This window comes from Lates calcarifer, linkage group LG15 (genome assembly GCF_001640805.2).
Source record: "Lates calcarifer isolate ASB-BC8 linkage group LG15, TLL_Latcal_v3, whole genome shotgun sequence".
Classification (NCBI taxonomy): domain Eukaryota; kingdom Metazoa; phylum Chordata; class Actinopteri; family Centropomidae; genus Lates; species Lates calcarifer.
In genome coordinates this window covers 27666132-27689605 of record NC_066847.1, presented here as the reverse complement: position 1 = coordinate 27689605, position 23474 = coordinate 27666132, and the positions used below count along the sequence as shown (strand labels likewise).

The 23474-nt window shown below is 42.5% G+C and overlaps 4 protein-coding genes across 4 annotated transcripts; 3 read left to right on the top strand and 1 right to left on the bottom strand.

Annotated features, from left to right (window-relative positions):
• Positions 1-1825: 1825 nt before the first annotated feature.
• Positions 1826-4355, top strand: LOC108885785 (uncharacterized). Its single transcript, XM_018680252.2, has 6 exons — positions 1826-2010; positions 2105-2176; positions 2278-2396; positions 2545-2605; positions 2696-2790; positions 2902-4355. Exons 1-6 carry the CDS (start codon positions 1945-1947, stop codon positions 4274-4276), a joined length of 1788 nt encoding a protein of 595 aa, XP_018535768.1. The 5' UTR covers positions 1826-1944; the 3' UTR covers positions 4277-4355.
• Positions 4356-5675: 1320 nt separating this feature from the next.
• tbc1d31 (TBC1 domain family, member 31) lies at positions 5676-14476 on the top strand. Its single transcript, XM_018683849.2, has 23 exons — positions 5676-6090; positions 7015-7155; positions 7442-7557; positions 7773-7951; positions 8126-8277; positions 8444-8603; positions 8839-9039; positions 9201-9371; positions 9549-9628; positions 9755-9901; positions 10041-10174; positions 10400-10533; positions 10656-10835; positions 10958-11190; positions 11297-11369; positions 11532-11611; positions 11704-11839; positions 12155-12247; positions 12545-12673; positions 12856-13050; positions 13200-13269; positions 13382-13585; positions 13963-14476. Exons 1-23 carry the CDS (start codon positions 6020-6022, stop codon positions 14115-14117), a joined length of 3234 nt encoding a protein of 1077 aa, XP_018539365.1. The 5' UTR covers positions 5676-6019; the 3' UTR covers positions 14118-14476.
• A 135-nt stretch (positions 14477-14611) lies between these two features.
• Positions 14612-19782, top strand: LOC108888072 (uncharacterized). The gene is given in 5 exon segments (XM_051076077.1): positions 14612-15899; positions 16053-16171; positions 16413-16580; positions 17362-17486; positions 17690-19782. Coding segments are annotated over 5 exon segments (2352 nt in total). The 5' UTR covers positions 14612-15382; the 3' UTR covers positions 19113-19782.
• On the bottom strand, positions 19557-23450 carry zgc:101716 (uncharacterized protein LOC492784 homolog). Its single transcript, XM_018683892.2, has 8 exons — positions 23197-23450; positions 22234-22335; positions 21355-21498; positions 21156-21206; positions 20886-21030; positions 20664-20799; positions 20292-20424; positions 19557-20145 (listed from the first exon to the last, which is right to left on the bottom strand). The coding sequence occupies exons 1-8, from the start codon at positions 23299-23301 to the stop codon at positions 19969-19971; spliced, it is 993 nt and encodes a 330-aa protein (XP_018539408.1). The 5' UTR covers positions 23302-23450; the 3' UTR covers positions 19557-19968.
• Positions 23451-23474: the final 24 nt, after the last annotated feature.

The window sequence follows — 23474 nt, the reverse complement described above, 5'->3', positions numbered from 1 at the left end:
TAGTATGCCCCTGAACATTTCTGTTCAGGTAATCTATAATTGCTCACAGAAAAAGTCACTTTCCATTAAACAGTAAATTTTAGTGAACATTGCAACAAGAGTAAATCGAAATTTACATTGTGGACTCTTTACTTCATTGTTAGGGGGCATTTTTACACGTATGATAATAATCATTGTGTTGTTCTTATTTATTTATCCTCTTATTTATTTACCAAGTAGTGGGCCTGTCCAATCATTCATTCTTTTTTTTTTATTTGAAAGCCTTGTTTATATCATGCTCTTAGTTTGAAAGAAACGCACTAGAACCGGATGTGTTTTTATTATCTAACACCATCATATATCGGTTTTGTTTTGCACTATTACAGTACTTCCTGTGAAATTTGCAACAGCTCCCACTTGACCATCCAGAGACAGCCAGCAACAGAGAGAGGCGTGCCAGCCAGACGCAGTAGTTCACTTGTCCTACAGCAGCCACATGTGGAGAGTGTTGGTCCAACCAATCAATCAAATAAAAAAGCAAGGTGCAATAGGGTTTTTATAACAGCTGTGTCTACTAGACAGGAAGGAATGAATGTGACTAGTAAGAAGCAAAATTACTCAAGAGAGATGAGAGTGATGCAAATCATCCCTTTTCATGAAACCTCACTTCACTCCATAACTCAGGTTTCAGGGTTTTAGAGGCATATTTCGAATGAAGAGATGTGAAATAATGTTCAACTAATTCAATAGTTATAGAACTATCCCTGCATGATAGGTTTGCTTACTCTTTTCATATCTTCTTTACACAAATACACATCGTTTTATTGCCCCTGAATATGTACATTTGTTTTTAAATATCATAAATACTGTTTTAACATTTTAGTCAATCTCATTAAAGATATGAAAGAAAATATGTCTTTAATTGTGTTGTTTTTGTTTCATTAATGACTGCTGCTGGTGGAGGCATTGTGCTCTGGTTTGTATGTTGGCTTGGCTGGGTTATGACTGACTGTGGGGCAGGTTAAAACCTAATTAGCTATATATTTAAAGCTGCAATAAACTGTAGGTCAGATGACTGTGTGTAATGTGAAAGGAGTTACTCTGTACCTGTTTGCAATTACATTCAGCATAATCGGTTTTATAAGGTGACACTGTCACTGCTGCATTTACAGCTTGTTTCACTGTCACCTAGTGTCCAGAGAATCAAATAATGTTGCCTTAAAAATGATGTGAGTAAATTTATGTTTTTCAATTTACTGAGGCTTCATTTAAAAACTAACCCCCACTGATTTTAGTTATAAAGGTCAGTTTTCTGGTCACGGAGAGAACTATTAGTCTAGGGAAAGCTTGGTCAAGTCTGGGAAAATAAAGCTGACAATGTTTTCATGTCTGTCATATCTGGGTTCAGGCTTACAGGCTTGAAAATTAGAAACAAAAACCCTGGAGTTGTGAGGAGTGTCCAGGCAGGAAATGTCAGAGACCAACATCCCATTATACTTGTGGGATCTATCAGCTCTGTGGGGATCAAAATACTGGACCCTACAATTTTAATTGGCTGTTTGAGAGTTAAGCCTTGGTTTAAGGGTTAGGGTTAAACATTCAGTTGTGATGTTAAGGTCAGGGTAAGGAGCTAGGGGCTGAGGGATGCATTATTTCAATCACAGGACCCCACAAAGATAGATATATAATGATGTGTGTGTGTGTGTGTGTGTGTGTATGTGTGTGTTTATGTATAAAATGTAGAATGTAGAATGTTGAATGTTCTAATTTATCACCATAGAATATAGTACAATGGTGCTGACCTCACTGCCTCTCTACAGACTTCACACACTCTTCACCCTGAACACACTCTGTTCACTTGCGTCTGGACGATCACCTGTGTTTGAGTACGCTCGAGTCTATCATTGAACTTATTGTTGGAAAATCTTCGTTGTCATTTCGACAGTCTACTTTGTTCTGTATTTGATGTACAGCAACAAAACATCTATGGAGTTTATTGAAGGAAGCAGAGGCATCTACAGACCCATCAGGGTATGTGAGAGTTTTCTTTCTTGGAGTTAGACTGTAAACATTTTCAGATATGAAATAGAGACTGCAGAACAACATTATCTTATTTCCATCACAGGTGTTGTTTGACACACCTATTTATGAGCGGGCTCTGCAGATCTGCTGGCACATGCCCTCCTACAAGATTCATGTAAGACTATAGTTTCCAGTTGACACCAAAATAAAATACCAGTTAAAATCTGATCAGTTTATTGATGCATAAAGACATGTGATGCCTTGTTTGTTGTTTAGATTGCACTGGTGGCTGAATTTTTGAGGCTTCAGCAGGAAAAACAGCTCTCATCTGCTGTGACTGCTGAAGACATGACTGAGCTTCTGATGCAGGAGAGCAAAAGCACACTGAGAGTGCAGTGAGTTTCTGAGACACATACACACACACACACACACACACACACACACACACACACAGCCTAAACTCTGCTCATGTCACAATAATCTGTGTGTAATGAGGATGAGAGGAACAGTAGAGATGAAACTTGTGTTTCTTTCTGCTTGAAGACTCTGGGAGTTTGAACTGGAGGACTTTGATGACGATGAGGTCAGACCTCTTCTCAAGCTGGTGAGACCACAGTCCTGAGAAGTTACATTGCACTTAATTTCTCCTGTAAATATGTCAGATCTGCTCATTTGATCTCCTTCCTTGTTTCAGGTGTGGGAAGTGAACAACAACATGAAGATGAGGGACATTGAGTTTGAAGCCAGAAGGCTCCTCAAGTTACCAGAGACCATCCCTCCTCAGTTTCAGTGAGTCATGTTTGACACACATCTATCATCAGTTACAGTGCAGTGGTTGTGATGTCTCTGTGCTGTTGTGAAGTGGTTTTAAAAGAAACTTTGAATGACTGTGACCTACAGACATCCCAAGATCATCAGCCAGGCTCACAAGTACGCCAAGAGCCTGACAGAGCAGCTCCAGGAGGCCTCCATCTCCAACCTGCTGGGCCCACGTGAGGTGGTGATGGAGGTTGTTCCAAAAGTCCTGCAGGGCTTCTGGCTGCCTCCTCCAAACACTGCCTTCAATATGCCCTCCCAGCAGTTCAGCAAAATGGCTGTTGGGGTAACAAAAGCAGTTGAGGACCGTGTGTCCACTGCTCTGTCCTCCATGCTCCTTCAGGTCTCCTTCTCTCGCTCCATCAGAGACGACGTGGTCCTGTCTATCCAGGAAACCGTTGGACAGGTTTACACTCAAGACGTCCTGGTGAAGAAGCTCAACTGCTTTGCAGCTGAACTGCTGAACACCATCAGTGATGTTGCAGCAGAGAGGATCTGTGTGCTGTTTCAGCCTCAGACTTTCACAAAAGTGCCTGTATGTATGAACACTGACAAGGATCACACCCTGCCAGCAGATGTGGTGGATGGTGGAGGTCTACCTGGTCTGGAGGAGGACACTGAACCAGAACCAGACTCTGCTGTCACTACTCCTCCACCAGCTCCTGCGACCATCACTGCTGAACCTCCTGCCAACACTGCCATCCACAATGACTTGAACAACAGCCTGGATGAGGCAGAGGAACAGCCAGTGCCCAGGCCAGAACCAGACTCTGCTGTGGTTCCAGTCCCACCACCGATTCCACTGATTCCCACTGATGAAGCTCCTGCCATCACTGCGGTCCAGGAGGGTTTGACAACCAGCCAGACTGAACCAGAACAGCAGCCTACTCCTATCCCAGAACCAGACTCTCCTCTTGTACGTGCTCCTCTGACCCCTCACACTGAACCTTCAGTCACTGCTGAGGAGCCGACCAAAGAACCAGAAACTACTCTTCCACCAGCTCCTGCGACCACCACTGCTGACACTGCCATCCACAATGGCTTGAACAACAGCCTGGATGAAGCAGAGGAACAGCCAGTGCCCAAACTAGACACAGACTCCTCTCCTCCACCTGCTCCTCTGACCCCTCCTCCTGAACCTCCAGTCACTGCTGAGGAGCCGACCAAAGAACCAGACTCGGCTGTGGTGTCATGTCCACCTGCTCCTCTGACCCCTCCTGCTGAACCTGCTCCAGTCCTGCATGGTGAGGATATCTGTGGGCTGCCTACCAGACACTCTGCTGTGGTTTCAGTTCCACCGTCTCGTCTGACCCCACCTCCTGTCACCACTGCAAAGCAGGCTGACATGGCCCTGAGCCAGGATGAGGCCAAAACACAGACTGACGTTGGAATTCAAGGCCTCTTCAGTTGGTTCAGAAAAACTTTCTGCAGCTGCTTTCTGCTTGACAATGCAGCATAAAAGCTATTCCTCATTTTGATTATTATATATATAATATTGTTTGTTTGCATTTTCAAAATATTAAATTCATTTTTGTATTGCAGCCAGTCTGTATCAGTCAGTTTCATTTGCTGTGACCTGCAACAGGGAATGAAGACACTCATTCATTAAAATCAGGTTTCAAAACAATATTTTTTTCATATAGGCATTTACAAACATCCAGAGATAACATAAACATAACATAAAGAGCAGGACAAGTTACAGTTGAAATTTTTTTTCTGGTGGACAGTAATGTAATGGTGACACTGTTGTTGATTTACTGGTGTTATTAAAAAGACGGAAAATGAAACAAAGAAGCCCTCTGAGGTGCAGATAAAAAGTTCATATGAAATAAGGTGTTTCAGTGTTATCATCCCACAGAAGAATTTCAAACATGGGCAAAGAGAAAAACCACAGATGTTGAGATGTTTTATGGTTTACCATGACAGTACCTCTTACAACTCAATGTGCTCAGTGAATGAGGGTGATCATCAAGGCTGATCATTATTCTGAAATCATTCACTTCATGTTGGATTGAAAAAAGCACTAAAGTCATTGCAATGCCGGTCATGCATCCTGCTAAGAACCTTTTAAACACATCATAAGTCACTGACTGACGAGTTAATGTACATAATTCCTGCTCATCTCTTGACTCCTGACAGCTACAGTGTGCTGCTTTGTTACTGAGCCAGCGGCAATGTGAGAAGGAAACATTAGGCAGTTTCAGAATGATTTATCACTGTATATCTAAAGACGAGAAGAAAAGATTTGCCTCCAAAATGTGGTAGAGTAGAAGTATAAAGTTGCATAAAATAGAAAAACTATACTGTAAAGTACATGTACAGTACTTGAGTCAATGTACTTAGCTATATTCCACCTCTGAAAGACCCATGCTCCTATGTATCTGTAAAATATCAAGGATAACACAGTTCAATAAGTGCAATTTCCACTGTGGTCCTGTGACCCTCGGGCATGTACCAAGAGGAAGAAAAACATTTTTAAAAAGTATTTAAAAAATAAAAGATTAAGATTATTCAGAGTGTTATTGTTTATTGTAGTCACCATAAATTGCAGCTTGAAGTTAATACAGACTAAATGTTCTCTCTCACTCTCAAGGTATCAGTGAGGCTACACAGACCTGGTCTACAAATAAACTATTAGAAACAAAGTGCACTATATACCGCTGCAGTAGGCGACTTGTTGGACATTTGTTGGAAAATTTATTAGGACTCCGTTTTATTTGATACAAATAAACATGGTGAAAACTAAAATACTGTAGACTGTAAGTCTGACATGACAGTTGCTACAAAATTGCAATTTTGGACTGCGTTTCCCACAATGCACGCCTCTGTTTACCCTTTACGTCGACTTTGGGCGACAAAATAACCGTCCTCAAAACAAAAAAATCTCTCAAAACTGCAAGTTGAGGAAAACAGCGTAATATTTGTCAGCGTTTTAAAGGACAGCTGAACTCTGAATAACACTAAATGTTGCTGAGCTTTTATCGGTATTCTTCACGGCTTCTCTGGTGTAACTTAAAGCTAACTACAGTGAATGTTTCTCTTTCAAATTTCGCGCTGTTTGCTCCGCCTGAACAGAGATTAGCAGGCTAGCCAGTTAGCCAGCCATGTTTCTGTAATATGGGACAGTTATGCGAAGTTAAGTGAGATGGAAATTCCTCTGTTTCCTAAGTGTATGCACTGAGTTTCTATAGATCTGTTTAAAATGGAGGTGACAGACATCGGAAACAAAGAAGAGGGGAAAATCTGGCATCGAAAACCCACACCTGGCAAGGGGTAGGTTTGAAATGGATTAATGATACTCGCTTAGTTTCCTATAGCACCTGCTGCTGCGAGGAGGACACATTAATCTGGATTATGTTGTAAAATGTCTCTGTTACATACACTGAGCCTAAAATCAGGTGATTAATGCATGGTATGTTTGTCCAGTCACACTTGTTGCACTCCCTGTACATTCATACAAGTACCAACATTATTAGCATTAATTTGCTATATTTAAGGTTGGAGGATAAAGATGGAAAATTTCAAAGCTCTATCTGCTAAATAAATATTCCTCATTTTATTAGCCACTTTGAGAACCACCGGTCTATGTGGCACTGTGGGCCCTGTTTCCCAAAAAGAACAAGGGTGAAAATCATCTTGGTGTTAAGGTATTTTTTTGGGAATAATTGTCCTGGCTAATATTGACAAAATAAAATATCACAATATAATTTAGCCTGTACCTCAATATCACTACTGTGATGTTTTTGGTGCAACTGTCAGTGCTTTTAAGTCTAGGTTGTGGAGGTGGGTTGCACCTTTATTAAAGCTATAGCAGTCTTATCAAGCCCAGGAAATTATATCACTTCACAGTTTAAAGACCAGAAAAATAAAAGGAAGTCAAATCTCAGCTGTGATGTAGTCTAAAATCACATCACTTGTTATATCTCATGGTCACTTCTTGTAGCACTCAAACTATTGTTCAGTAGAAATCTTCAAAAGAAAATTAAGTCACAACACTTGTGATAAGTGGATTAATTGTTTTCAATTGTCATTTTGTAACTCAGAATTGCTGTACCTCTGCAGCTGCATTTCTGTCACTTCCAGGTTAAATAGTAACTACTAGAGAGCAGCCACGATTCTCTGAAATCAGTTGAGTTTAATGTCAGTACTGTTTGAGTGTCCATTTCCCCAACAATGTGTGTTGTTTGCCCTCCTCAGTGTGTTAGTGACGGTGGTCCGTACAACTCAACAGGCCAAGACAGTGCGTTTCCACCATGTGGCCTTTGACACCACAGGAGACTCCTTCCTGGCTGGAGATCACCATGGCAACATCTATGTCTTTGACATCAGTAGAAACAGGTGATTGACTATGCTCACAGGTCCCAGCATGTTTGCTTATCACTTGGATTATATTTTACAATAGTTTTTTATGGGTATTATAATCACAGATTTTAAGGTCGATTTACAGTAGCTACTTCCTTTTTTTCACCAATGTGTGCATGACAGTGACTTAAACAAAACTTTCTTCTCAAAACTTGTCTTACTTTCAATTTAGAGCAGAACCTGTGGTCAGCCTTTATCCTAAAACTCAGCATGTTTTCACACGTATCTGATCTTTTGGTTTCTTTATTGCCTCCTGGGGCAGATTTCGGCTGGTGCAGAGGACGGGACAGGCTTGCACTGCTCTGGCTTTCAGCCTCCGCAGAACTACAGAGTTCCTTGTGGCCCTGGCTGACTACACTATCAAGTGCTTTGACAAGGGTAGGATAGGCACTTATTTTTTTGTTGTCTGCCACTCTCTTATTTTGTTCTAATTATATTCTAAATATTATATTCCTAATTTCATTGTAATAACATTCAGTCAGCACCTTTCTTTCAGACACAAAGCAGCTGGTCAGTTCTGTCCATCTCTAGCCACCACAATTAACTATAAATAAACTTACTCATTACTATTTGTTTTCTGTCTCTTTACACAGACACAAAGCAGCTGGTCAGCTGGATGCGAGGTCACGAGGGAGCAGTTTCGTCCATCTCTGTCCACAGTTCAGGCCGCTATGCCATCACCACGTCCTCAGACACAGCTCAGCTCTGGGATTTGGACACCTTCCAGAGGAAGAGGAGGCTGAACATCAGACAGTCTGTTGGCATACAGAGGGTAAGCATGCATACATACCAAGTGAAAACCACATCTATAAATGGTAGTTTTACCACTTCAGAAAGGTAAACATTCATCTAAGGAAGTCAAAGTATTGTTTTGTCTTGTTTTATGGTATGCACTGAATTTGCTCTTTCTTTTCATTTTTTCATGGCACACTTGTTTGTGTTGCAGGTGTTTTTTCTGCCTCTCAGTAACACCATCCTCAGCTGTTTCAGTGATGACTCCATCTTTGCCTGGGAGAGTGACACACTGTTCTGCAAATACCAGCTGCCTGTTCCTGACTGCGGACCCAAAATCTCCTACAAGGCCTTTGCTGTCACACGGTGGGTCTCTCACATCTCAGCCATTAACTAGCTTAGTGATTGTGTAGATCTTCAGTGTATTTCTCAGTGACTAGGTAACACTAAACTACACAAACACAATAAAGTTAAAGGAAAGAAAAATCAGAGGGCTTCATCAAACATTGATGTACCTGACTTATGTTGACAGTGATGGTAAGAGTCTTGTAGCAGGTGGGCGCACCAACCTGCTGCACCTGTGGTGTCTGGACAGCAAACAGCTGGTCAGGGTGATTCAGATGCCCACGCAAGTCCGAACCGTGAGGCAGCTGGAATTCCTGCCTGACAGCTTTGACGGTGGAGCCAGCCAGGTACACAGACAACATGACCAGGAAACTTTAGTTCCTCTCTCACCTCCTCTGTTCTTTTGCTACAGAGTCACATTTGTTTAAGTTTTAGAAGTATTTGATATTATTTTCCTGTTGGACACATTTGTCTGTTTGTGCCTGTAGTTTCTGTGTCTATCTCTGTCTATTTGTTTAACATGTTAACACTTTTCCACATTGAGCATGTGTGATGTGTTTATGGCTTTTTTGGTCTCTGTAGACACTAGGTGTATTGAGCCAAGATGGTGTGATGCGTTTCATCAACATTCACACCTGCAAGCTGCTTTTCCATATGGGTTCCCATGACGACGCCATCACTGCAGCAGCAGTCAGCCCAAACGGCAGACATGTTGTGGCCATCATGGATAATGGCAGCATCAATATCTACAGTGTCCAGAGTCTCACACAGGAATTAAACAAGGTGACAGTCAGTTGTGATAACTGTGCAAAGATTCATGAGGTGGAAAGTGTTTTCAGATTTATTGCTGATAATAAGGTACTGTTTTGTATTCATACTGTGCATTCACATGTGTTTCTCTCTCTCACTCTTTCTCTCTTTCTCTTTCTGTGACCCTCAACCAGCCTCCTCCCTCTCAGGTGGCAGTAGTCTCAGACGGTGACACTAATCAGGAATTGTCTAACCTAAAGGTCAAGGTCAGGTCAGAGACTGTTCAAAGACCAGCCATGAGCTCACGTAGGACACAAGTGAAAATCCTTAGACCCCCTGCTGTGTCCACGGCTGATGATAAAGAGGTAGGACCTCATACACACATTAGTGTCCCAACACATTGGTTTTCTTTAATACGTGCTATTTCTTTTGAAGTGTGTTTTTTGTCTCTGCGTATTTTTTCATTCTCTTCACCTGCAAAGACACTCAGAGCATTTCCCTCCCTCTGACTATAAGTACTGATTGGGTCATTATTTGAACAGAATGAACTACCAGCTGGTCTGAATAAAAAGAGACTGGTGGCTCTGCTGAAGGCCTTTGGAGAATATCCTGCTAAATACAGGTAAGTGTAGGATTCATGTGTGTATCTGATGTCTAAATGTGCATGCCAACAAAAAGACTTACTGGTGTCCATTATGGATTTTATAGATTTACATGATTTATATCTGTGTGAGTGTTTGTGTTGCAGGATGTTTGTGTGGCGGTCTTTGCTGTGTCTCCCAGAGAACCATGCAGCATACAGCAGTCTGACTGATAAAGGCCTGCATTCAGCTTACCTCACTCTGCATGATAAATACCCCATCAAAAGTCACAAGTTACAGAGAGGACTTCAGAGGTACCCTCTCTCTCACACACACACACACACACATGCACACATGCAACTGCAACTCATTATAAATACACAACTACATTTTTTTTCTCACTATTTAGATTTTCTGTGAATCTTTTAGAGCTCATTTTCCTCTGCTCCACAGAGTTTTGTCTGCCTTAGCTCACTGGGCAGCCATCTTTGGAGAGGTGGAGTACCTTCCCCTGGTGGCCTTTCCTTTTGTCAAGCTCTTCCAGAACAACCCGATGCTCTGCTTTGAGGTTGTGGCAACTGTCATAGGTACTTGTTAATTTCAATAATGCCATGTCATTTTCTCAGTAAACACAGCATTACAGAAACACAGGATTACATTATAGTAACATCAAAGCTTTTGAAATTCTTGAACTACAATTTTCATGTTTATGTGCTGTTTATTAGGCCACCCAGTGTGTGGCAATGTCAACTTATTGTCAGTTTAATAAACATGCTAGCAGGAGTTTAATTGACTCAGATGCTGTTTTGTAGTGAACTGGTGCCAGCACTGGTTTGAGTACTTCCCCAACCCTCCTCTGAATATCTTGAGCATGGCAGAGAATGTTCTGGCTCATCACGACAAGGAACTGCTGCAACACCTAGTGGACTGTGGCATCACTTCACAGGTAACAGCAACATGCAGCTACACACAACTGGGATATTAGGGTGAACATGATATCTGACAGACATCCGTCTCTGCCCTGTTTAAGTTTACACACATAATTTTGCATCTCTATGTCTGTCCCAGCTCTATGTATGGCCCCTCCTGGAGACTTTGTTCTCAGAGGTTTTGACTCGTGATGAGTGGCTCCGACTCTTTGACAACATTTTCTCCAACCATCCGTCATTCCTGATCATGGCCTGCGTGGCCTACATCACCTGCTGCCGAGAGCCTCTGCTGCTCTGCTCCCAGAAACAGGACTTTGAGGTCACTAAACTCTCTTTTGTGTTCCTCTCCTCTGAAAATAAACATAGTCCCACAGTAAGTCAACAGAATCTTCAGTCTTTCCTCCTCTATTAAATTCTGTCTCCTGTCTCCCTCTTTTTCAGTATTTTTTTCATCATCGTAACAACTTGGACATGGGAGCAATGATAAAGGAGGGCTACCGGCTGATGAGCAACACGCCTGCAGACATCCATCCCAGGAATATTCTGTCTGATTTTACACCACTGACAAAGGGCCAGTACCCTGTGTTCAACCATTACCCAGAATTCATAGTGGAATATCAGAGCCAGGAGAGGGAGAAGATACGATTGCAGGAGATGGAGTATCTCCGTGAGAGGTGAGATTACAGATAAATCATAATAAGACAAGGCAAAATGGTGTGTGTGAAGAGCGTGGTGAGCAAAGATGCATCACATTTAAGTCTATATGTGTGGTCTAAACAGGCAGGAGGTGTCAGCGCTTCGTGCAGACTTTTTGCGTCATCAAGCGGAAGAGGAGACCTACTACACTCAACAGGTAGATGAGCTTTACAGCTTTTCAAAAGTCACATAGAAAAACATAATTTTATTGTAATATATATTATTGGCTTACTCATATAGTTTATCTGTATATGCAACACAATCATGGCATGGAAACTGAGTGAACTGAATCGTAGTGCTTTGATTGATTTGAACACAGGAGCTGCTACAGAAGGCAGAAGAGCAGCGCAGAAACATCCTGGCACAAGAAGAGGAGAAATTAACACAGCAGAGAGCAAAGTAACAACACAAGACACAGACAGCTCCATAGTTGATGTAATGTGATGATGTGATTTTGAGATTAGTTGTTGACTCTGCTCCATCCTCTATAGGTTAGCAGCCATGAAGAGAGAGCTGAAGGTGAAGGAATTACAGCTGCTGGACGCAAGTAGAAGGCGCTTCCTCAAACACCAACAAAACCTGAGAGCCTCGCAGATACAGAGACTAGACCAGGAGATCAGTAGAAAGGTAATCACAGTGCTCTCTGGACATACATAATATCTAGTTCATAGATTTGTTCAATGCCTGTTTGTTTGAATGTAGTTATTAATACTTTCAGGTGTGTTACTGTTTGGCCATCTCTGATATTTTAACATATGAACTGAATGTCTCTCTGCTGCATCACTTGCTTTATAAAGTAGAAGTTCACACTAATCCGACTACTGACTAATCGGTCAGTTTATTGTCAGGCCTGTCACAAAATTTTGTGCAAGTGATATTTGTGAAAACTATCAGCAGTTTTCTACGAAAGATACATCTAATAGATTTCATGTTCTGCCACAGATGGATCTGCGGGAGCGAGAAACAGCTGCAGCGGTGCAGGATCTGGAGATCAGACAGATGGAGCTAGAGGCACAGAGGAGACGACTGGAACAGGTGATATACACCTTGTATTCAACTTCCTCCATCCTTTTGTGGCTTGTATTTGCATTTGTTCTGCAATAATGTCCCCTATCAACCTAGACAGCTATTTAACAATTAAAGTTAATGCTTTATTGCTTTATTGCTGGCTATTGAATAGATAGAAATACAGTGACAGCAATAACATGACAGTCAGTAAGAGTTTTGACCATTGTTGTACCCGTTAAATTGATATGATAGGCACTTTGAGATTTTTGCTGCTAATATTGTCATGTTCTATTTCCATCTTTTTTCCATAACTATTCATCACAGCACCTGCTGAAGGAGCAGGAGCGCACGGGACGGGAGGTGGAGGAGGAGGTGGAGATGAGGATGAGAGAGGCAGAAAGAGAGGAGGAGAGCTATACAGAGCTGCTGCATAGCACAGAGACAAACATGCAGGTCAGAGACACATTCCAGTATGGAGCCAGTATTATAACTATGAAATATGTCAGTACATGATCTTGATGCACTGGCTTTTCAAGAAAACTGTCAAAGCCTCACAGTCATCCAAAACACTGATTCTGGCACAGGTATCCATGAACTCCCCCACTTGTATCCGTTAACTTTCTCTACACACACAGATCCTGGAGGAGTCCCTGGCGGAGGCGTGCCAGCTGGGCCTGGAGTCAGACTGGCAGAGAGAGGTGGCGGAGCGCCTGCAGCAGGTCGACGCCGAGCAGGAGAGGAAGAGGGAGAGACTGGCAGAGCTTCACAGGCAAACCCTGGCAGAGGAGGAGAGATTGGCTGACACCATGAGAGATGTGGCAGGAAGGAAGGTGAGAACAACAAGAGTATGTTTGTCAACACATCAATTTACATGATGTATTGGTTTGTCTGTTAAAATTACTTTGATGTAATTTATGGGCTTTCCTGTTACATTTGCCTCTTAAGGATGAAAAATAAGCTCTTTGGTTTCTGTTTGCAGTGGGATGATGTGATGAGTACCAGAGCCAAGTTACAGGAGCAGCGACAGACCTGGTCTTCAGTAGATGCAGGTATTACTCCACACACCAGTTTTGTTTATGGCTGGTGAGCTGAAGTGTCCTGATTCCTGATTAGTGTGTGTGTGGACATGGATATAAAATTACAGTGTTTTCTTTGTGTCAGATGGCCAGAGACATACGAGGACGAGGTCACCGGGTTTGATCAGAGGACTCTCACTTAGACCCAGCGCCACCTCTGCTGTTCATGTTGGAACCAACGGGACGGGTCCAGCAATCAGACACAACACTGTCACCACTCCAAGGCAGGCAGGAACCAACATGGTGTGTCTGAACAGCAGATCACCTTCAGAGAGCACCTCCACCAACTGTAAGTCACTGTAGATATAATCCCATGTTTTTAAAGGCTATTCTGAAATGTGTATTCTGTCTGTTGAAAGGACTGTACATGAAACAAATACAAATCAGTGTTGTGAGTGAGTGGCAGGATTGTGATCTTTGGCACATGTGTGTTTTCCTGTTGCAACCAAAACAAGATCACCAAAGGCAACACCAGACCAGGATCAGTAATTTGATGGAAAAGAGAGTTCCACAGTGATCTTCTATCCGCTCTTTTTGAAAAGTGCAATTTAAAATTTGTTTTTTAGTCAGAATGTGCATAAACTTGATGATCACATCATTATTTTGAGTTTTTGTATCAATAATATCAACAATATAATTTGTTTGTCTTTCCCTGTATCCTTGCAGTCTCCCTAGACCGAGGCCGGGCTCAGCTAGACAGTAGCGAGAGAGAGCTGCTTAAGGAAATCAGAGAACTGAGACAGAAGCTCGCGGCCAGAGCCAGAGAGGGCAGCTCTGCCTCCTCACAGTCTGTCCACACACTGTCCTCTGTCTCCCAGTGACCACAAACTGCTCTCCGTTTTCATAGTGTCAGAAAAACATATTCTCATCTCAAGCAAACTAGAATTACAGAAACAATGACTCAAGCTGAGCACTGCACTGGCTAGCAGTTTACCCATTCAAACAAGCTGAATTTCATCCACCACTATCTCACGAAAACCAGTCTCTTCCGTTAAAACTAGTATGAATTTATCACTCCGCATTCTATTTAATGTTCATTCTCATGTATTCATGGTTTTCACTGATATTTATATGGATAATGACTCACAGTTTTGTCATTTACATGTGCTGGTGCTCCATTTTGTTTTTTATCGTAATGATTTTTTAAGGATTTGTCTTATTTAAAACCTGTTGTGGATAAAATGTTTTTTTAAAAACCTTAAATCAACCTTGTGTCTCATTTTAACTTAGAAAATAATGCATGTGTTCTGTTTTTATCAGGTTGTAAGCGACAGAACAGTGATTGTGGCAGTAACTGATTCGTAATACAGCCCTTTCAGCTCTGTTGCCATCCATTTATTACATTCAGATGAATGAAAATGGTAATTTACATTCACAGTTGGATTCTACTGAGGACCACAAGTGTAATTACTGTAAAACAGTTGAGGACCTGTGTGTTTGTGCTCCTCGCTGCTCTCTCTGGGCGTGCCTGTAACTCCAGGTGCTGTTTGACATGAGCTGAAAAGACAGCCATCCCCATTCCTGTCATTCATTCTTTTTTACCCCTCCACCCATCCTTTATCTGTGCTCACCTGCTCTAAATCACTTCATCTAAGGCCCTGGAGGGGAAACTCCAAAACAAGTAGACAGTTTTTTGCTCAACCATTCTTTACATGGTTAATCAACAACTAGATACACACTCTTGGTGCCTCGTGTAAATATTGGGATATGTCTTAAAACCAAAGTTCACTAAATTCTCCGTCCTCTCTGACACATGATGCCACACACATACCGATAACTTAATACTTTTATTTTCTGCATGTGGACATACCTCCCTGTGTACTCTTCTGGAAGGGCACATCAGCATCTAATAGTCTGACAGTTCTTACCTGTCACCTCTCATCATGAATGAAACCATCTTGCCCTGGGTGGGGCTGTGTCTTCCATTTTCTTTTTAACCTGTCTTGTCTTTCTCAACCAGCAGTTCTTTCTTAGGTGTCAGAGAACTGCAGGTAACCTCCTTCAGGCTCTGAGGGTCATGCACGGCTGGAACAGTGTTTGCAGTGTTAAGTTGGGGGGTGATCACTTTTGAACCCATGTTACCACCATGGATGCCGACAGCGTGTCCGTGCTGTGGTACAGGAGGTCCAAACCTCTGGGGAAGGTGAGGCGACGGGTTCAAGACCTCCGCATCCCTTCCTCCAATTACAGCAACTTTATAGCTATCAGACCCATGCTGGACCTGAGCCACAACGAGAGCGCTCGGCTGGCGGTGGATCGCCTGCTCAGCCGGGGGTTAGAGGGATACCACGAGGTGTTGAACGCAGAGGGAGAAGTGGACTTTCTGTCAGAGGTGGAAAAGAATTACATCCTGGAAAACGGAAGAGATGGCAACACAGGTTGTACTTTTTTTTTCCTGATTTTCGCAGCATGTTCTGTTTGAAAACACAAAAAAGAAAATGTTTGCTTTGTGCTTTCCACAGCTGATCCTGGTGCATCTGATGATGATGATTACAAAGAGTTAGAGAGCTTGTCAGCTAACTCCCAGTCTGCCACACAATGCCCTGCAGTGTCCACAGACAGTGATCCTACCCTGGCATGTGTAGGCCAAAGCAATGTAGCAGGTAACTTAAATGGAAGCAAATCTTTCTGGTGTTTTCTTGATATGCGAGGTGTTAAAATGCACAAGCCAGTGTACTTTTTTTAGTAAGTGAGCATTAAATGTTTTTCATCTCTCATTTGCTGTCACCCCTAATCATGTTTATGCCCCCCTGCAGATGTGAGGTGGACTGATCCTGTCCTGGGTAACCCCAGTGTTCAGATTTATTTCCAGTCTGACAGCACAGCAGCTGGCATGAAAGACATTGTCAGAGAGTTCATCAGAAAGGCAAATATGGTATGGTGCTAGGAGTTTTCTGTGTGTGTCTGAGAGATAGAGAGGAATAGTTAATGTGTTTCTACATGCAGACATGCAAAAAGGAAGTTGACATGCATGTCTGTACATGTGAGGGAATCTGAAAATCTTATGTGCTGAAAGGTCAAATACTCTGTAAAGGTTTTTGGTATGATGATTGACATCTTTATTGATGTTTACTGTGTGTGTGTGTGTGTGTGTGTGTGTGTGTGTGTGTGTGTAGGCCTTGGCCATAGTGATGGATAGCTTCAGTGACGTGGAGCTGCTCTGTGATCTCCTGGAGGCCAGCAGGAAGAGGAACGTGTCTGTTCATCTGCTGTTGGATCATATCAACCTGAACCTGTTCATCACCATGTGGCAGGACCTCAAACTCAACAGCAAAAATTTCCCAGTGAGTCTCTTCATCATCCTCTCCCCACCATCTACCTTTCTGCCTGCGTGGCTCCCTTTTTTCCAGTTCCAATTATCCCAAAACTGCATGAACTTCCTACAGAAAAAAATCGTGCCAAAGCTGTTGCTTTAAGGGTGGATGTGATGTGAGCTATAGAACCATTGTCGAGTGTCATTTAACTGTCTTCTTGTTCTTGTGACCACACAGCCATAAACCAAACCACCATATAACCACAGCTTCGCTGCTGCAGCAGCTCACAGCACAGACCTCTGGCTGCCTGCCAGAGGCAAACACTGGACACACAGTGTACATGGAAAGCACCCTAGCCACTGTGCACATCTATTTTAATGTTCTCTCTCACAGTTGACCTTAGAGTCCATGCTTTGGAGAAGAAGGGGACCTTTTCTGGAAAACACTGATACACACACACACACACACACAACATTTGACTATTGTAGTAGACTATATATAGTACTGTATCCTCAATACCATTGTGGTGTTGCTCCATATTTAACACATTTATATGATATTTTTGCACTTATGTAATTGTTTAATTTGGTGCTGCAGTCTTCAGCTATAGAGCAACATCTATAGTTTGTTTAGTGCAAAATAACTAAACTGGGTGATTTATCTGCTAATTGAACAAACCAAACTGTCAAACCACCGTCGCAACTTCTCAGCTGGCCGCTTTGCCTGTCGCATAGGAATTTGTTTCTGCTTCCACAAGTGAAAAACCAACAGATTATACACACTGAACAACTGTTGTCTTGTGTGTGTACAGAAAATGTCAGTGCGCAGCGTCGATGGACAGACCTACTGTGCCAGGACAGGCAGGAAGCTGACAGGTCAGATTGCTGAGAGTTTTATCATCACTGACTGGACTGAGGTGCTGACTGGCTCATACAGGTACACATATATACACACTGTACTGTATATAGACACATGAACACACATTCACAAAGCAAATCTTGTATGAATGTTTATGTTCTTCTAGCTGTGTAGCTAATATATTTAAATGTCTAGTCCTTGTCCACTTTATGCCTCTTTTTAGTTTTGTTGCTTCATGATTAATAATTTAGTGTGTGTGTACGTGTGTGTTGTCTCCTCAGTTTCTCCTGGCTGTCCTGGCAGGTCCATCGGAGTCTTGCTGTTCTTGTAAAGGGCAGTGCAGTCACATTTTTCCATCAGGAGTTTCACAGACTCTACTCCAGCTCCAAACCAGTCCCCGGCTTTGTCACTTACATCACCGTGCCTCGTATTCTCCCTCTTTACATCTCATTACCAGCAGCCCAAAACGATAAGCCTGGTATCAGTAAGTTGAAATCAAACCAGGACAAAACAGTGTGCCACTGGGCTTGGCATGAAGATGCTCAGGAGACTCAGGCAAAAGCAAAAATGCCAGTTTTATCCGGTCCACAGAGCCCAGAGATGGAGTGCAGCAAAGGCGATAAGCAGCATCAACACAGAGCAGGTACAGGTGCACAAACACAAACAAAACCTCCACTGCTGTACCCAAAACCTTTGGTTCAACAGGGAACACAGCAGAGTGTGTCCACGGAGAAGCCAAAGCATACAGAGAGCGGTGTCTCCTCGCAGCATGACGCAAAAACACACATGGAACCTCTGGAGAACAATCAAAACCAGATCCAGAGTCATTCAAAATCCCCTGCTCAGATCCACCTCTCATACAATCAGCCTCAGTTTGCCGGCCTTACCATCACCACCACAGCTGAAAAGAATACAAAGGTTCAAGAGTCAAACCCTCTACGCACTGTAAACCCAACACATGGACAGCAAAGGGCGGTCTGTTATCAAGCCACTGTGAAGAGGAATTCAAATCTTGATTATGACGGTCTTGGCACTGAGGGGCTTTTCTTTCAGCAGAGGAACAGAAACAAACAGACAAAGCCTTCAGGGATTTCAGCAGGTCTAAACACACAAAGAGGACAATGGAACTACTCACTAAAATTCAAACCGCAGGTGGAGGTTCAGTCTGATCCAAAACTACTGTCTCCTACACCACAGCAACAACAGGCAAAGATGGGCCTTCAGTTTCCTTTTGCCCACTCAAGAGAACAAACATCCGGGCTCCAAACCAAAGTCTCTTCTCTAGGAACCAGGAGACAAGATCAGCTCCAGAGGCCCTGCCAGCCCCTCCATCAGTCACAGCCAACCACAGAGGCTCAAGGTTCAAAGTTGATACCAACAGCCATGGGACCTCAGCTCCAGGGAGATTCAGAGTTGTTCTCACCAGGCGCGAGAGCCAAGCTGCATCTACAGGCCCACACCTCCCAGCAGGCGAAGCCCCCTCCCAGGCTGAGCTGGATGCTCCAGAGTCACACTGCAAGACCCAGGGCGGTGGCTCGAACCAGCTCCTTTGACATCACCTACGGGACGGGAATGAAGATGGGAGGGCAGCCAGGCTGGAGGCTGACTCACGGTAACATGAATACGTCACTGGGAAGGAGCAAGAGCTTGACTGACAGACGTACAGCAGGACTCAAAGGAAATCCAAACATAACCAAGACCTGATGGAAATATACACACCCCCATACACAGGAGATGTAATTATACAGGTCAATGGAACAGTGTATTCATCTGCTCATTTGAAATATACAGTATATTCTATTGTGTATAGCTTATGAAAAAATATTGGGCTTGTGCATTAAAAAAATACATTTATAGTTTAATAAAAAAATAGAAAATGCTGATTTAATTCCACATAACAATCAAGGCTTTTGGTAACTAAATGTTTTTAAAGCTGCAACGGCAGTAAAGTGTTATCATAGAATGAGATTTAAAAAAAATATTTTTTCAGAATATTAGAGGTGATTTTGTTGTCTCCACTGCACGCCACAATGTGTTGTCATCTATCTGGTTGGCTGGAGATATGTTGAGAGGTCTGTGTTGTCACAAATGTGAATGGAACATATTATACACTCTTTAAATATTTCGGCTGCAAACAACAACAAAAACTGCATAAACACAGCATTTTAATGTTTTACAAGGATTTCAGGCAGAACATTAAAAGAATAAAAATGTCTCCGATTTGCCACTGTTACAGTTATATTTCACACAGTCTGAGGTGGATGGATGAAACCTTCATGGGTCTGTGTATGTCTGGGTTTTTTGGTACTGAAGGATTAACTGAGAACAGTGTGACTTGTATTTGTGGTTTTCAGCATTAAAAGTTGACATTTGACCTCTTGCGGGACTTTCAGTCATATGGGGACTTGTTTTGACACCAGTAAGGCTCAGCAGATATAATGTGCACTTTTGTCTTTGGAGTGTGATCTGTCATTCAGTCTGTGTCTGTAGTTCTTTGATGGGATCTATACAGTGACTGAACCACCCTCAGCATCTTCTTCTTCTCTGTAAACATTCAACATCAGGACTTTGTGTCCGTCGTTGTCTGATGCTGACCTCCATCACTCTCTAACACTCCAGTCAGTAAGATCTTGTTCCACCAGCGCTCTCTGAAGCTCTGCACACACACACTGGCCAGACTCTCCCCGTCCTGGTAGTCCTCCCTCATCTTCTCCGGGATCAGGTCTTCTGACATCACCTGGGAGATCCAAGAGAGAGAAACTGAACTGTGTAAAAGCATCCACTGATTTTCACTCAGCCCCTCACCTGGACTAACCAAACTGTCTGAAATTCAGGTCTTGGCGCAGCATGTGTATCAAAACAAAATCAGGAGTGTGTGCTGACCTCAGTGAGAGTCTGCAGCGTTGATTCTTTAGGATTTAGCTGCTGTAGCGCCTCATCTGTCGTCTGTAGAGCTCTTTCACTGCGCTGCAACACAAAGGAGGACTGCTGCTGCCGAAGGATTCGCAACAGGAGTCTGAGGGAGACAAAAGAAACAAGGAGACATGAAGATGTTACAATTCACACTTAAGATGACTCTAGACAAATCCAGTTTGAGCACACATTCAACTGTGGCACTTGATTAGATAAAACATCTAGACCAGCTGCAACAGTATGTTTGTGACAATATTTCTATCTGCTTCTTCTGGAAAATATTTTGTGTGGTGTGTGTGACGTACAGTATGTAAACATAGTGGTTACAGACACATGCTGTACCTCGTCCGGATGAAACAAGTGCAAGCTTTGAGTCGGATTCTGTCCTCGTCGAGCTCTGCTGCCTCCTCCTGTTGCTCCTCAGTCTCTCCATCATCCCGCTCTTCTGCTGATTCACACCTCTCAGAGGAACAGGATCCTGGTAAACACATACCTGTAAATACCTGCATAACTGACTCTTAACAAATTATATGGGCATTAAACGAGGCAGGAAGTTAAGCCTACTTGTGGCTTTGTTGCTGTCCAGCAGCTGCAGACACATTTGGCCCAGGTTGAACCAGTGCCAGGGGTTGAAGGGCAGCAGGCTACACAGCTGCTGGAGAGACGACATCTTTGATCCTACAGCTCCAAAATGCTGGTAGATGCTGACCTTTAATAAAAGTTTTCATGTCAATAACATATTTATGTGGCTCCATTTTCACAGGATGATGATGAAAAAACAAGATGGGGGAAATGTGTTTGTATCAGTGTGCCTGTGTTCTGGTTAATGCTAACCTTAAGCAGCAGGAGGCTGGTCAGGTGACAGGTGTTGGAGGCCTCTTTGCTCTGGAGAGAAATGACATACCAATAACCACTGAGTTTTGGCCATTTGATATATGTGACATATAGAAGATTTTCAGACAGCAGGTCACTGTCACCTGTTTTGCATGGAAAATCTCAAAGGAAAAGCAGAAAAATCTAACTGAAGAATTACCAGTAAGTCAGCCAAGTCCAGTGCCCTGTCTCTCTGTCCCAGTTTAGTGCAGCATCGGGCCATTCCCTCCAGTACATCTCTTCTGATGGTCAAGTTGTTGTCAGCGATCCATTCCAGGCAGCAGCTGTACGCTTCCAAGGCTTTCTATACCCACCACACCATGAGAACAGCAACACAATGAGGGTTTGGTTTTTTTAATAATACACATCTCAAAGTGGACAATGGAAAGTGTGAGTGAAGAGCATGTGACAACAACCTAGTGTTTTACTTGCCTTAAGCCTCAAGGAGCTTCTGTTGATACTATTACTGTAAACTTATTTATTTTCCCACAGTCAGGTGTGTATATTATTATATAGCATGGTAACAGTGTGCTGTTACTGGAACTGGTTACAACTATATTTAAACAACTTAAACTGCTTTTAGTTCAGGAAGAGTTTTAGTGTGATGTGGGTCAAATGTGTCTTCAGAAGGAAAATGTCTCTGTGAGACACACTGCTGATTTTGATAAATGCTTACACTGAAAACATGGCAGTTAATAACAAGTAATGAAAAATAATGACAAATAAAAGGTGATTTCTTCACAAACATTCGGTTGAATTATATGATTTCTGTTGGATGGAAAATGATTGTGTGTACTTGGGAGAAACAGCAGCTCTACAGAAACATCCAAATACTGGCTCGTGATGGTTTTTTAAAGAACAAGATGAAAAATCTAAATTCAAGGTAAAGGAGAATGAACAAGAATGAGCCTCCATTCCTTTTCCTGTAACTGGTCACCCACTTTACAAGTCACTTGTCTGCAATACTGGAGAATGACATTAATCTTTAATAATTATTTGAAGTTAGAGATAATTGACTAAACTGGGTGGTTTACTTTACCTGATAGTTCCCCTGTCTCACGGCCAGGTCACCTCTGAACTTATAAACTTTCTGCTTCTCCAGAGGATCTTCTGTATCAAGAGCGGCACTCACACAAAACCACTGCAGAGACAATGAGGAAGAGAAAAGATTTTAACAAAACACACAAACAAAAAACACTTCAATGAGCAAATTGAATTCACTCCTTAATGACTGGTGGAGACTTTGCTTGACTTTTACAAAATGTACAGATTACATGCTCAGCAAAAGCCTTTTAAAACAGACATCTAATTTAACATGATCGCACACCATATGAAGTAGCCATAATATGTAAATATTTTTGATAGACATGCACGGGAAAATTACTTCTGTTTAGTTTGTTCTTCAGCTAAACGATACCTTTATTGTCACTTTACATGTACAGTGAGATTCAGAATTCAGCTCACGTACTAAGCTGCAAAAGAGGCACAAAATATGAGTGTAGCAATATCAAACATAAATATATGTTTCTTTCTTTTTTTTAAGATAAAAGCAAATTACACTCTGCGTTTCGTGTATGTACATTGGTCATAGTCTCAGGTGTTCTTGGCTTTCAGGTGGCAGTGCAGTCAGTAAACCTGAGCAGCAATGTAGGAGTGTAAACATATCAGATGCAGACAGGTGTGTGTGCCTAGGCGTATTATATTAACAAATAAGACGCAACACTGTAAACTATTTGGGAGAGAAGCCTTACATGGTTAACTATTATTTCTTTAAACTATTTCTCGCTCTTAAATTACATTATTCTTTTTCTTCTAAATAATTAAAAAGTTGTTCTGAAACGGCGGAGCCTTGTAGCTGTGTGTTAGCAGGCTAACGTTAGCTACTCGTACATTTTTCTCGTCATTACAGCTTCATGTCAGTATCCTGAGTTTAGAGCTGGTTTTCCGCACCGCAGCTCTAACTAATGTTGACCAGACACGTTTGTGTTGAACAGCTTCTCACCTCTGGTTCACACAGCTTAGCGTTGTAAGAAGACAGAGACACACACACTCGGTCTCTCGCCTCTGAAAACACCGAGTCGTCAAACGTGCTTCCTAATATCTCCATCCGGACCCGGCAAATAGGCTACCACTGACTCTCAAATAATAAAAACACAACAGGCAGAAAAACAGATAACCGCAGTCTCTGTGTTGTTTATACCCTCGTGATAACTCAGTCTTCCATTGTGCACTGCACAATGTCCAGTGACTATAGTTCCGGGCAGAAAGGTTCCTATCGAT

Excerpts from the sequence above, each read along its gene's own strand:
- LOC108885785 (XM_018680252.2), top strand. The coding sequence starts at position 1,945 with ATGTACAGCAACAAAACATCTATGGAGTTTATTGAAGGAAGCAGAGGC. Across the intron at positions 2,397-2,544 it reads AAAAGCACACTGAGAGTGCA|ACTCTGGGAGTTTGAACTGG; the intron begins GTGAGTTTCTGA and ends TTCTGCTTGAAG. Across the intron at positions 2,791-2,901 it reads ACCATCCCTCCTCAGTTTCA|ACATCCCAAGATCATCAGCC; the intron begins GTGAGTCATGTT and ends TGTGACCTACAG.
- tbc1d31 (XM_018683849.2), top strand. The coding sequence starts at position 6,020 with ATGGAGGTGACAGACATCGGAAACAAAGAAGAGGGGAAAATCTGGCAT. Across the intron at positions 7,558-7,772 it reads TATCAAGTGCTTTGACAAGG|ACACAAAGCAGCTGGTCAGC; the intron begins GTAGGATAGGCA and ends CTCTTTACACAG. Across the intron at positions 11,191-11,296 it reads ATGGAGTATCTCCGTGAGAG|GCAGGAGGTGTCAGCGCTTC; the intron begins GTGAGATTACAG and ends TGGTCTAAACAG.
- zgc:101716 (XM_018683892.2), bottom strand. The coding sequence starts at position 23,301 with ATGGAGATATTAGGAAGCACGTTTGACGACTCGGTGTTTTCAGAGGCG. Across the intron at positions 21,207-21,354 it reads TGGACTTGGCTGACTTACTG|AGCAAAGAGGCCTCCAACAC; the intron begins GTAATTCTTCAG and ends ATTTCTCTCCAG. Across the intron at positions 20,800-20,885 it reads GGACAGCAACAAAGCCACAA|GATCCTGTTCCTCTGAGAGG; the intron begins GTAGGCTTAACT and ends TGTGTTTACCAG.